This window comes from Mesoplodon densirostris, chromosome 2, assembly GCF_025265405.1.
Source record: "Mesoplodon densirostris isolate mMesDen1 chromosome 2, mMesDen1 primary haplotype, whole genome shotgun sequence".
In the NCBI taxonomy this organism is placed as follows: domain Eukaryota; kingdom Metazoa; phylum Chordata; class Mammalia; order Artiodactyla; family Ziphiidae; genus Mesoplodon; species Mesoplodon densirostris.
In genome coordinates, this window is record NC_082662.1 from 31,407,655 (window position 1) to 31,422,239 (window position 14,585).

The window sequence follows — 14,585 nt, forward strand, 5'->3', positions numbered from 1 at the left end:
AACTACTGGAGTCAGGGCAGAACCCACAACTTAAGGGCTCAGTCCCCCAAGAGTGCCCCCTACTTCAGACACCAGTCACCAGTCCTGGGCCTCCCAGACATCCAACAGACCAGCCATAAATCAGGGGTACCACAACCCCCGCCTCAGGGTCAATAATTTGCTAGAATCACGGACATGCTTTATTACAAAGGATACAACTCAGAAACAGGCTAATGGAAGAGGCACACAGGGCAAGGTATGGGGAGCGGCATGGAGCTTCCTTGCCTTCTCTGGGCTGGAAACCTTCCCAGCACTGCACCATGTTCACCAAGAGAAATTCCCATCATTTAGGGGTTTTTATAGAAATTTCATTATGCAGGCATGACTGATTAAGTCACTAGCCATTGGTGATGAGCTCAATCTCCAGCCCCCTTCCCCTCCCTGGAGGTTTCAGGGTTAAGGCTGAAAGTTCCAAACTTCTAGTCAAGGACTGGTCTTTTGGGTGACCAGCCCCCACCTGATGCTATCTGTGGACGAGGGAGGGGTGGTGAACACAGCCACCGGTCATCTCATTAGCATACAAAAGTCTACTCTTTTGCATGCTAGTCATTCTTTTCTTTTAAAATTTATTTATGTATTTATTTATTTTTGGCTGTGTTGGGTCTTCATTGCTGTGCACGGGCTTTCTCTAGATGCGGCGAGTGGGGTATACTCTTCATTGCGGTGCGCAGGCTTCTCATTGTGGTGGCTTCTCTTGTTGTGGAGCACAGGCTCTAGGCAAGTGGGCTTCAGTAGTTGTGGCTCGCAGGCTCTAGAGCGCGGGCTCAGTAGCTGTGGCACACGAGCTTATGTGCTCTGCGGCATGTGGGATCTTCCTGGACCAGGGCTCGAACTCGTGTCCTCTGCATTGGCAGGTGGATTCTTAACCACTGCGCCACCAGGGAAATCCCATGCTAGTCATTCTTAATATTCTGGAGAGTCCAAGAGTTTTAGGAGCTGTGTGCCAGGAAGGCGGACAAAGACCAAATATACATTTCCCTTCATACTACAGAAAGTAACTGGGCTGTATTTATGAAAATCATTCTTTGACACAGTAGTGACACTTCTGGGACGCTGTCATACAGAAATTAAAACTCCACTGCAAAAAAGCATATGGGTACAAGGATGTTTACTGTGACACTGTTCATAGCAGTGGAAAAGGGAGATGATGGGAATATTCATCAACAGAGGAGGAACAACCAGACTAGGGGGTATTTTCTGGCTTTTAAAAACAGTGCAGGACTTCATGTGGCACAGTGGTTAAGAATCCGCCTGCCAATGCAGGGGACACGGGTTCGAGCCCTGGTCCGGGAAGATCCCACATGCCACGAAGCAACTAAGCCCGTGCGCCACAACTACTGAGCCTGCGCCCTAGAGCCCACAAGCCACAACTACTGAGCCCGCATGCCTAGAACCCATGCTCCGCAACAAGAGAAGCCACCTCAGTGAGAAGCCTGCGCACTGCGACGAAGAGTAGCCCCCGCACACCACAACTAGAGAGAAGCCTGTGTGCCACAATGAAGAGTCTGTGCACTGCAACAAAAAAGATTCTGCATGCTGCAATAAAGATCTCACGTGTGGCAACTAAGGCCTGACGCAGCCAAATAAATAAAGAAATAGGGTTTCCCTGGTGGCGCAGTGGTTAAGAATCCGCCTACTAATGCAGGGGACACGGGTTTGAGCTCTGGTCCGGGAGGATCCCACATGCTGCAGAGCAACTAAGCCCGTGCACCACAACTACTTAGCCCATGTGCCACAACTACTGAAGCCCGTGCGCCTAGAGCCCGTGCTCCTCAACAAGAGAAGCCACCGCAATGAGAAGCCCACGCACCACAACAAAGAGTAGCCCCCGCTCTCCGCAACTAGAGAAAGCCCATGCGCAGCAACAAAGACCCAACGCAGCCAAAAATAAAAATAAATAAAATAAATAAATTTATAAAAAATAAATAAATAAGACTGCAAGATGCTAACAACAGCTGACACAGACATTCCTTACCATAAGCCAGGCACTGCTGTACACACTTCAAATATATTAATACATACAACCCTCACAATAGGGTTAAAAAGTTAAAAAAAAAATCTAACGAAATATAAAAAGATGAGTCTAAGATGGAGAAGTATGGTCAGGACAGCCTTCCTCTAACGTACTCAATCCTATTTATTCAGATAAAAAATGTCATCTCTGGGCTTCCCTGGTGGCGCAGTGGTTGGGAGTCCGCCTGCCGATGCAGGGAACGCGGGTTCGTGCCCCAGTCCGGGAGGATCCCACATGCCGCAGAGCGGCTGGGCCCGTGAGCCATGGCCACTGAGCCTGCGCGTCCGGAGCCTGTGCTCCGCAACAGGAGAGGCCACAAGGGTGAGAGGCCCGCGTACCGCAAAAAAAAAAAAAAAAAAAAAGTCATCTATGAAAATGCCAATGGTGGAGGCACTGGTTGGGGAAGGAGCAGGCTGACAGGGCATGTAGTCACAAAAGCTTTGGATCACAGACAGGATTGCAGAAGGGACATAGAACTAACTGAGGAGGGGCTAGGCACAGGGGAGAGAAGGGTTAACTAAAAAGGTGGGAAACAAGTAAGGAAGGCAAGTTAGATACGGCAAATTTTCTCTATGTTGCAATTCTACTCAAATACACTGAGGAGCAAAACCAACTATTTACTCATTTGGGGCCAGTTGCTATGGGAGTTCTGAGTAAATGGATGGATGAATTGGTCATATTCTATAAAGTGGGTACACGTGTACACACGCACACATGCAAACACAAACAAAGCAGCGTAAGTCAAATCAAAGGCCTATGAATAGAGTCTAGGCAGTAACCAATGTCCCAAAGGGCTGATGTGGATACTAAGTATTATGGGAGTCAGAGAAGAAAGAGCGGATTGTTCAGGAAAAGCTTCACTGAGGGGGTGGAATTTAAACTGGACCTTGAAAAATGAGAGCCAAGATAAGTACAAAAAATAGCACATGCAAAAAAGTGCAGAGGTGAGAAAACACAAGGTATTTGGGACAAATAAATCAAACAACACCTTTTAAACAGAGAGCTTGAGAAATGACAGGTGAAATGGAACGACAGGTTGAGCAGAGTCATAACTGTCAGACTAGGGGATCTAACACGGGGGACAATACGAGGGGATGTTAAGAAAACTGACTTGTTGCTTAATCTTTCTGAGCCTGTTTCCCCGTCTGTAAAATAGGAATTCTTTCTCTCACGTCTTGAGTACCTCTCTCTCTTTTTTTTTTTTTTTGCGGTACGTGGGCCTCTCACTGTTGTGGCCTCTCCCGTTGCGGAGCACAGGCTCCGGACGCGCAGGCTCAGCGGCCATGGCTCACGGGCCCAGCCGCTCCACGGCATGTGGGATCTTCCCAGACCGGGGCACGAACCCGTGTCCCCTGCATCGACAGGCGGACTCTCAACCACTGCGCCACCAGGGAAGCCCTTGAGTATCTCTTATGGACGAGACATTGGGCTAGATGCTTGGGGCTACAGCCATGTTCCCTATCCTCAATAAGTAGCTTTAGGGATTAAATGAGATAATGTAAAGTAAAATGTTTGCTTAGTGTCAGGAACACAGTAAGTGTTCAAATCTCAACATCTTTGAGATCTACAAACACATAAGTCAAATTCCAAGCAATCAGTCCGGGTTACTTGCAGTAAAACAGCTGCTAGCAGGACATAACAAGATGAAGGCATCCAGAATTTCGGAACAGGGAAGTAACACCAAACAACTAACGTGTATTGAGTTCTCTGTGCAAACACATGCTTTAAGATTAGGCTAGAAGCAGTTAATAAGAGGGACTGGAGCTGGGGAGACTAGATTAAACACTGCTAATGTACAAAGTGAGAGCACAAATAATCATTTCCTTCCTCGGCTCATGGAAGCAGAAGAGAAGTGATAGCAAGAGGACTGGGTTACAACCTATCAAGGTACAGCAGCAAGTCGGTCAATCGACTGCTGCTGACACCATGAAAAGACACACAAGTTTGCCTCTCACTGACATCAAACTGAGCAACTCATTCTTAGAGCAAATGACGTCAAATTTTAAGTTAAATACATCTACAAATGAGATGCTCTACTTAAAGGACTAGCTACTGAATAGTGCCACAGCAGTGACTTCTGATCAGCACGAAACGTTTAGAGGCAGAAAGGAAGGCACCCAGAACAATGCTCATGCAGCTGTTCACTTACCTGTGCAATGATGTAGATGCTGGAGGGGTTTGCTTTGATGAAAGCTTCAGAGAAGCCCAGTAAAACAAACAGGTGAGACTGCTGATCCTTTACAGGAAACTGGATAAAATCTGCCTGCTTTGTTTTTCTTTTACTTTATTCTTTTTAGAAAAATAATCAATGCTTCACTAATTAGCATAAAATTCCCCTTTGGGACCATGCTAATCCATTCTCATTCTAGTGTAGGTACATAAGAAGCCAAAGGAAGTAAAAGTAGTGCATTTTTTGAGGAAAATTTCGGAACAGTTCAAAAATAAATGCCAAAAGTACAAAACTCCAAAATCCTTGAGATCTGAGAATATACAAGTACAAAATCTAAGAGAAAGGGTTGTTTTCTTCATTGCCACCAAAGATCAAAAACACAGGAGTCATTCCACAAGATCTGTTATACAAAAATTCTGAGACAACGGAAAGACTCTGTACAAAGGAAAAAAAAGTGAAAGGCAAAGCAGACCATTCCTCATTCCTCTCTTGGAATTAAACTTTGGATCTTTTGGGGACCCTCAAGCCTTGAACTTGGTCCAAGCAGTCCTAGCAGAAGCAAACACAGGTCTTCTCTGGAAGACAGCACCTTCATCCCAGCTGTCAAATTATTCTACAAATACTTTTAACTATAGTGAACAGAAGTACACAGTCAAAGATAACCAAAAGGCACACAGGGAAATTAGATTTCATGAGTGATACAACAGCAGAAACAACAAACAGAAAGAGGCTCGTAAAGACTTCAGAAACTGAAATTAAATACAGACTACAGAAAACCTATGCTTACTATACTTAAAGAAGTAGGGACTTCACGGATGGCATGGTGGTTGAGAATCTGCCTGCCAATGCAGGGGACATGGGTTTGAGGCCTGGTCTGGGAAGATCCCACATGCCGCAGGGCAATTAAGCCCATGCGCCACAACTGCTGAGCCTGTGCTCTAGAGCCCGCGAGCCACAACTACTGAGCCCGTGTGCCAAATACTGAAGCTGCACGCCTAGAGCCCAAGCTGTGCGACAAGAGAAGCCACTGCAATGAGAAGCCCGCACACCACAACTAAGAGTAGCCCCCGCTCGCCGCAACTAGAGAAAGCCCGCACACAGCAACTAAGACCCAACAACAAAGACCCAATGCAGCCAAAAATAAATAAATAAATAAATATATATTTTTTTGTAAGTAAAAGAAAAGTTTGAAAACAACTGCAAAGAAAGGTACTAAAAAACCACATAGCAGGGGCTTCCCTGGTGGTGTAGTGGTTGGGAATCCACCTGCCAATGCAGGGGACATGGGTTCGAGCCCTGGTCCAGGAGGATTCCACATGCCGCGGAGCAGCTAGGCCCATGAGCCACGGCTGCTGGGCCTGTGCTCTGGAGCCCGCGAGCCACAACTACTGAGCCCACGTGCCACAACTGCTGGGGCCCTCGCGCCTAGAGCCCATGCTCTGCGACGAAGAGTGGCCCCCGCTCCCCACAGCTGGAGAAAGCCCACACACAGCAATGAGGACCCAACGCAGCCAAAAATAAATAAATAAATTTTATATATATATATATATATATATATATATATATATATATATGTATAAAAATCACATAGCAGATTTTTTAAGTAGTTAAGTAGAATTTCTGGAAATTAAAAATGTAGTAATAGGACTTCTCTGTTGGTCCAGTGGTTAAGACTCTGCACTTCTAATGCAGTGAGTGAAGGTTGATCCCCGGTTGGGGAACTAAGATCCCACATGCCACGCAGCATGGCCCAAAAAAAATTTTTTTAAGTATAATAAGGGCTTCCCTGGTGGCGCAGTGGTTGAGAGTCCGCCTGTCGATGCAGGGGACATGGGTTCGTGCCCCGGTCCAAGAAGATCCCACATGCCACGGAGCGGCTGGGCCCACGAGCCATGGCCGCTGAGCCTGCGCGTCCGGAGCCTGTGCTCCGCAACGGGAGAGGCCACAGCAGTGAGAGGCCCGTGTACCGAAAAGAAAAAAAAAAAAAAAAAAAAAGTATAATAAAAGATTTAAAAATCAAGAGAAGGTTTAACAGTAAATCAGACTCAACTGAAAAGAGAATTAGTGAATGGATAGGTCAGAAAAAAAATTACCCATAATGCAGCACAGAGACGAAAAAGAAGATATAGAAAAGATAATAAAAGACATAAAGGATGAAATGAGAGAGAAGGTTTAACTTACACTTAACCAGAGTACCAGGAGAAGAGAGAGAGAATGGAGCAAACACAGTATCTGAAGAGGTAACAGCTGGGAATTTTCCAGAACTGATAAAAAATACCAAACCATAGTTTCATGAAGTCCAATGAAACCCAAGCTAGATAAATTAAAAGAATGAAACCCAATAAAATAAATTTAAAATAAGTAAAGCAAAGAGGAACAGAAGAAGAAAGTAAGCTGGATGTGGTACTAAGATTCATTCCCCAAACACATGCTATAAATTCCTATTTGCTTTCTAGAGAGGAACCCCCAAATTTGGCTTTAAGCATTTTAGCACCCATACAAAGATGGAAACAGTCAATTAGCAGGTTTTCAGTAAAAACCAACTAGTCGTTCAGGGAAAATAACTATTCCTAAAGGAGATAATAATTAGTAATGATAATAAACGTTTGCAATGTCCTCTTACAGTAACAGAGTGACACGTTTTACAGGACCAAAATGTTACTAAGTGCAACTTTAGAGGGAAGACCAAGGAATACCAATATGATATATTCCAGAAATGGGGCTCAATCCACGGGGAAGATCTTAGGGGAATGGATGGCCTCCACATGCTCCGGAAAATCTTCAATACATCAGTATTTGTCTCAAGTCAAGCTGCTGAAAGCAGTGGCTTTAGGAGTCTTCCTGACCCGTATCTAGGCGCAACCCTTCTGTGTGGGTAATTAGGTACAGAGCCATATACTAAACTATCCGCTAAGCCTGGAGCAGGATAATAGGCTCTTGTGAAAACTGAGGAGTCAGACATCATTCCATCGCAGCTCACAGGAGTAAGGTCCAGAATGTTCTTAACCAGTCTTGTTACTCCACAAAGCAGATGAAATGGCTCTACATTCTAGAAGTGGTATTAATGGAGAAGAAATAAGATTTAACTGACAGTCACAATGAAAGAAAAAATCAAAAGGACTTGGTCCAACTGATTAGGCTGGCAGAAAGGAGTCAAAGCTGCCTACAAAGTTTTGAAGGACGGAGAACAGAAGTACTGTGAAACAAAACAACTAGGCAGACACATTTTGAAGGAAAGAGAACAGCTCAGTTTTAGACAAAATGTTTGAGTCTGACCATCTGAGTGGAAATGTCTAGAAGACATTTTCTAGAATTTTCTCGAAATGCATGACTAAAGCTCAGGAAAGGAGTTAGGGATAGGGCTAAAAATTCAGAAATCTGTACATGGAGATAATAATTGAAGTCACTGAGCAGTTCTAATTCCCATACTACCAAAATCCCTTCTCCTCAAACCACCGCCCTGGTAATGCAAACAAGAGAACTTGATCCCACAACAAGATATGCCATGTGAAAATACCCAGCCACAATACAAAAAGCAGGGTGTGTTTCAGAGTGACCCAACCCACAGGGAGAGCATCCAATACAGCTACATAGAGTCTGATACAGCAAGATAAACCTGCAGTTCTAAGTCCCATCACTAGAAATTAGAAAGGAGTTAGACTGTATGGCTTACATACAGAGAATGATACAATTTCTCTACAAAGTAAATACTACCTGCTCTCCATTTTAAATTTAAGAACACACAGGTACATTCTGTTCATAGGATCAGAATTTCCTAAGAATTATTAAATTGGGTGCATGAGGATTTATTAGATATGTCTGAAATTTTCCATGATAAAAGGGTTTTTTTAACTTTAAAAAATTCCCTAAGACTCAACAGGAGTGAAGACATATCTCTGTGTCTCTGAACAGGTGAAGGCAACCTTCACGTGACTGAAAAGGCAGGAAGGACACAGTAGTTTCTTCCCCCAAAGAAAGACATGATTAAGGATACCCAAAAGGGCTCCTAACTTCTAGAAAGAAGAGGCAAGAACAAGAGATGCAGTCTTCAGATACACCGTTGGATAGGAATTAAATACAGGGGCGATGGTAGCTTAAAAATAAACTGATGAAAAAGTAAAAAGACAAACTTACTCTTTTCAATGAGCTGGTCCTGAACTCCTGCCAATGCACTTACTGCCTAAAAGAAAAAACCACCAGTTACTATAAAAATTATCACAGATCTCAGGAGAGCACTCACAGACAGAAAGGAAAGAGACAACCAACTCACAGGTGGACAGGAAAGAGAAAACTCACAGAAACTTAACGGAGGTCTTCCTTAACAATGGGCCACAGAAAGATCCCCCCGCCTCACTTACAGCTGCTGAAGTAACTGAGGATTTACTGAAGAGCCGCTCTGCTTCCTTAAACTTCCGGTTCCTTCTATCGTTTTTGCTATTGGAGTTTCTAAAACACACACAAGAAACTCATTATAAGCACCAAGCTATGTCTGTGACTCAAGCTGAGGACGCACCAGGACAAATGTAAGGAACTCTTTTTTTCTTTTTTTTTTTTTTTTTTTTTGCGGTACGCGGGCCTCTCACTGTTGTGGCCTCTCCCGTTGTGGAGCACAGGCTCCGGACGCGCAGGCTCAGCGGCCATGGCTCACGGGCCCAGCCGCTCCACGGCATGTGGGATCTTCCCGGACCGGGGCACGAACCCGTGTCCCCTGCATCAGCAGGCGGACTCTCAACCACTGCACCACCAGGGAAGCCCAGGAACTCTTTTTTTTTTTAAATTACCAAGTTCCATACAGAAATGCCTCCACACCACTTGGATTGACCAAAATGACCTTCATGCTGAATGCCTATGTAGACAGAAATGTTTTCCAATGGATGGTATGTGGTCCACTGTGACACATGAGAACATGAGATTACTTCAGCTTTAGGTTCACAATCATTTTCATTTAATATGTATTTATTTTAATGCCTACTATTTAAAACATCTACCACAGACTAGTGCTATGAAGTATCTCTGTTAAATAATCTTAGTTTAAAAAACTTAAAGGGCTTCCCTGGTGGCACAGTGGATAAGAATCCGCCTGCCAATGCAGGGGACACGGGTTCGAGCCCTGGTCCGGGAAGATCCCACATGCCGCGGAGCAATTGAGCCTGTGCGCCACAACTACTGAGCCTGCACTCTAGAGCCCGCGAGCCACAACTACGGAAGCCCATGTGCCACAACTACTGAAGGCTTTGTGCCTAGAGCCTGTGCTCTGCAACAAGAGAAGCCACTGCAATGAGAGGCCCACACATCGCAACAAAGAGTAGCCCCTGCTCACCGCAACTAGAGAAAGCCCGTGTGCAGCAACGAAGACCCAACACAGCCATCAATCAATCAATCAATCAGTAAATAAATAAATAACTACCTAACTAACTACCCACCTACCTAACTAACTACCTACCTGCCTAACTAACTAACTAACTTAAAGAAAGAACCAGAGTTCCTTAGTGAAATGACTGATACCAGGTCTGAGACAAGAAAAGGACAAGGATGGGGCCTCCTTGGTGGCGCAGTTGTTAAGAACCCGCCTGCCAATGCAGGGGACACAGGTTCGAGCCCTGGTCCGGGAAGATCCCACATTGCGGAGCAACTAAGCCCGTGCACCACAACTACTAAGCCTGCTCTCTAGAGCCCGCGAAAACCACAACTACTGAGCCCACACGCCACAACTACCGAAGCCCAAGCACCTAGAGCCCGTGCTCTGCAAGGAGAGACGCCTCCGCAATGAGAAGCCCGCGCACCACAACAAAGAGTAGCCCCCGCTCACAGCGACTAGAGAAAAGCCCGCGCACAGCAACGAAGACCCAACACAGTCAAAAATAAATAAATTAAATAAATAAAGTTACTAAAAATTTTTTTTAAAAAAAGGACAAAGGAATCAGCCTGAGGAGGCTCCCTCGGGTCACGCTTGGGACAAACTAAGCATCAAAAAGGATAATGATGGGTGTGTTAGCATTGTGAAAAGTCAGTGAGCTAAACACTTATGATCTGTGCACTTCTTTGTATAGATTTCAATAAATTAATTTATACTAAAAAATAAAATAAACCTTTACAAAGTGACAGTACTAGATCCCAATACGCTGTTTTTTTTGTTTTTTGTTTTAAATCCATGCATCTAGGGCTTCCCTGGTGGCACAGTGGTTGAGAGTCCACCTGCCAATGCAGGGGACACGGGTTCGTGTCCCGGTCCGGGAGGATCTCACATGCCGTGGAGCGGCTGGGCCCGTGAGCCATGGCCGCTGAGCCTGCGCGTCCGGAGCCTGTGCTCTGCAACGGGAGAGGCCGTAACAGTGAGAGGCCTGCGTACCGGGAGGAAAAAAAAAACATCCATGCATCTACAGTGATTCTAAAGAGAGAGAAAGAGAGAATGAAAGGAAAAGAAGATAAAAAGGGAAGACTCTTCTTTCAGAAGAGTAATGCCAGTAATAAATGTAAAAGGAACAGTAAAATTAGAATCATCATTTTGCAACCTCCATTATAATAACTAATTCAGATAATCAACAATGGATACTAAAACCAGTGACAAAAATTGGGGTGAGCAGTATAATCACACTGCCTAAAAAGTATAACCTCCAGGGACTTCCCTAGTGGTCCAGTAGTAAAGAATCCACCTTACAACACAGGGGACGTGGGCTCGATCCCTGGTCAGGGAACTAAGATCCCACATGCCGTGGGGCAACTAAGCCTGCGTGCTAAAACTACTGAGCTTGCACACCTCAACTAGAGAGCCCTTGTGCACCCTGGAGCCCACGCGCGCCACAACTAGAAAGAGAAAAACCTGCACACCACAACTAGAGAGAAGCCGGAGAGCCGCAACTAGAGAGAAGCCCGCACGCCGCAATGAAGAGCCCGAGCACCGCAATGAAAGATCCCGCGTGCCACAACTAAGACCCGACACAGCCAAAGATAAATAAAATAAATAATAAATAAACCTTAAAAAATAAAAATAAATAAAATGTATAACCTCCGAAATTACTTGTTAATTACAAAGAGAAAAAAATAACTTTTACAATGGTGAAATCATATGATCAAACTTAGCAGCACCAATAATGGGGTAATCTGTCATTATGTGCCTCCTGATAAAACAGAGGTAAACAACAAGAGGTACACAAATCACTAATGCAACATTTTTGCCAAAAATATTTAAAGGATCTCTCATGAAGTCACTATAAAAAAAACCTAGAATTGGGACACTCTACAAGACAATGTCATGAACAACCTTACCACCAAAAAGGGTGGAAAGCTCCTAAATTAAGAGACTAAGGAGACACAACAGCCAAATGCAATGCACAAACACTCACTGGTTCAAAACAAGGTAGCAATGCATTTTAGGAACACTTAGGGAAATATGAATAAAGACTGTATATTACATAATTCTATTAATGTAGTGCTAATTTTCCAGGCATGATAATTGTTGGTTCCGTAAGAAAGATGTTCTTATTCTTAGGAGGTACCTGCTGACATAATTTAGGGCAAATGTCATGATATCTGCTTTTAACTTTTAAATGGTTTAGCAAAAAATATATATACATATATATATGGGAGAAAGGGGAGATATAACTACAAAGGGGTAGCATGAGGGAGATCTTTGTGATGATGGAAAAGTTCTGTACCTTGATTGCAGTGGTGGTTACAGGAATCTACCCACATGATAAAATGACAGAACTACATATACACATTATACCAATGTCAATTTCCTGGTTTTGCTATTGAACTATATGGTTACATAAAACCCCACCACATTGAGAGTCCGCCGGCCGATGCAGGGGACACAGGTTCGTGCCCCAGTCCGGGAAGATCCCACATGCCGCAGAGCGGCTAGGCCCATAACCCATGGCCGCTGAGCCTGCGCATCCGGAGCCTGTGCTCCACAACAGGAGAGGCCTCAACAGTGAGAGGCCTGCATACCGCAAAAAAAAAAAAAACCCAACCATTGGGGAAAACTGTACTGTTTTTGCAACTTCCTATGTATCTATAATTATTTCAAATTAAAAAAAAATTTTAAGTTTAGATATAGGGGTGTGTGTTAATACATTATAGAAAGGGAAAAAAGAGAGGAAAGCAAATGTGATAACAAGTTAACAACTGGTGAATGCTAGTGAAGGGTATCAAGAGATCACGAGCTCTTCTTTCAATTTTTCTCTAGATTTGAAAATTTTCAAAAAATTTAGAAACTTTTCAAGAATAATATTACTAAATAAACCGTGGTACAGTTGGCACACAGGTATGGCGAATCTTGTGAGGGTGGGACTCGTGACTGATTAAAATGTAGAAAACACTGATAGCAGTGCTGGTGTGTAAGGTATTACATGCTGTATTTCATTTAAGCTTCACACAACCCTGTGCCACTGGCCCGATTTCCTCTACTATACAGATGTAGGATTTGTCCAGGGTTACTCAGTGAGGCAGTGGCCGAGCCAGAGTCCAAGCTCAAGGGCAGACCTCTGTCCACCCCACTTCACTACTGTCTCCCTGCCAAGTCACTACCGACAACATACACAGCCCTAAACACAAATATTACTAGGGCACAACACAAACACTGCAGGCTTCTGACACTCACTTTTGGTTGGTCAGATACCGATCCCAGCCACGTATAATGTTGCCATACATCTGAGTGTCTTCCAGGTAGCTTCCCTCAAAAGCATAGATCTGTCTCTCCAAGTTTGCCAGTGTTTCCTGAGAGATGAAAAACAAGGAAGTGGTTAATGCTTTCTACATGCAAGCATTAAGCCTAACCAAACTGAAATCTTGGTATCAGACTTATAAACTCAAGTTCAACTATACAGAGTCAGCCTTGTGGAAAGAAGGCTGACATGCGCAGGGGCAGGCTGTTTCAGACTAAGACAGTCTAGACCCATCTTGTTGGATCCCTTTAAGAACAAAATGGAATAGAAAGAGCCTGTCCCCATTAAACTGTACACCCATGCCAAAGTTTGCACGTACTCAGGGGCTTCGTGGAAACCCAGCTGTCAAGAACCTGGGCGGAGGAAGAACGGGAGCAGTCTCCACTCCCACGCATAAAAGATACTGCTACCGGGAGAGGGAAGGGTGATCAGCCTTCCAGCGCCAACTCGCTCCCCTCCCTGCAGGCTCCGAAAGGCCGCCTGCACTAGGCTGCGGTTGCTATGGAAACCTGGAAGGGCAGCTTCAGGTGAGATGGGCCTCCCGATGCCCAAGCCAAAACGCAAGGGGAGGGAGGGCTTAGCCACCAGGGTGCAAGGGGTCCCGGGTGCGTGTCACAATTCCTAATTCACTAGACTGAGTCCGCTTCCCCTCGCCTGTCACCTTCTAAGATGTTCCCAAATACATCACAACCCTGCCCATCAAAAACCGCATCCAACTAATCTACTCCTAGTCCCCAAAAGGACATGCGCCCCTCCATCTTCCAAAGGCCTGCCTGGATGTGTGGGTCCCCCTCCCACACCTGTCTCCTACCCCATCCCCCAAAGCCCACTGGCAAGCCCGAACCAATCTCCTCCTACAGCCTGCCGACAAGCCCGGTCCCAAACCCTCAAAATCGTGGACCCGCCCGCCCTCGCCCACCCCGCAGAGCTCATGGACATTCTCCTCTCCAGGGCTCCCGCACGGAAGCCCCCACCCCTGGCGCCATCCTTCCTCCACGCCCCCACCTGCCTAGTCCCCTTCCCCCTCCCCGGCTCCGCGCCCCGCCCCCGGCCCCGGCTCCCTGCTCCGGATGCGCACGGCCGGGAGGCCGAGGCGCCGGCGGGCCGCGCAATGCGCAGCCGTCCTCAGGCCGCCGGACTCCCAGCCGCCGCGCTGCGCCGGCGGAGTAACGAACGGCGCGGCGGGGCCGGGTCCTGGAGGCGGAGGCAGGCACGGGGCCCCAACCCGGGCGCCCCCGGTGCCAGCCCTCACCGCCAGCTCCTGCTTCCGCTTCACGAGCTCCGCCAGCTCCCGCCGGGTGTCCGGGATCTGCGGCGGCGCCGCCTTGTTGTGCATCGCCATGTTGTGCCGAGGCGGGCGGTGGCGGCGCCAGGTTGGGGGCGGTCCTTGCGCGCCAACGCCCGCCAGGGGGCGCCCGCCGCCACACTGCGCCTGCGCTCGCGGCTTCCGGAGGCTCGCGGTGCCGCGCCGAGCTCCCGCCCGCGGGCTCGCGCCTACCCTGCCAGCAGGACCTCAGTGTTGGCCTCTGCTCTTGGTCCTGGCCGAGTTTCTGCACCACAAATTCACCGTGTCCAAAATCAGACCTCTCCGAGGTCTCCTCAAGTGAATGACTTTCATTGTCCGACGAATTGCCCAAGTCAGAAACATGGGTGCCATCCTCACCCTCCTTCATCCCCTTAATCCGATCCAAAACCA

At 46.3% G+C, this 14,585-nt stretch overlaps 1 protein-coding gene across 4 annotated transcripts in view; it reads right to left on the bottom strand.

Moving 5' to 3' along the window:
* The window catches only part of MEAF6 (MYST/Esa1 associated factor 6), a 29,721-nt gene extending 15,459 nt beyond the window's left edge, over window positions 1–14,262 (bottom strand). For all 4 annotated transcript variants that reach the window (XR_009531113.1, XM_060089512.1, XM_060089511.1 and 1 more), the window contains exons 1-4: window positions 14,142–14,262; window positions 12,826–12,941; window positions 8,582–8,669; window positions 8,358–8,403 (exon numbers count right to left, since the gene is read on the bottom strand). Coding sequence is in view for 3 of the 4 variants with exons in the window: in XM_060089512.1 (XP_059945495.1) it covers window positions 8,358–8,403; window positions 8,582–8,669; window positions 12,826–12,941; window positions 14,142–14,231 (340 nt within the window). In the remaining variant the exon portion in view is untranslated. The remainder of the gene's footprint in view (window positions 1–8,357; window positions 8,404–8,581; window positions 8,670–12,825; window positions 12,942–14,141) is intronic.
* Window positions 14,263–14,585: the final 323 nt, after the last annotated feature.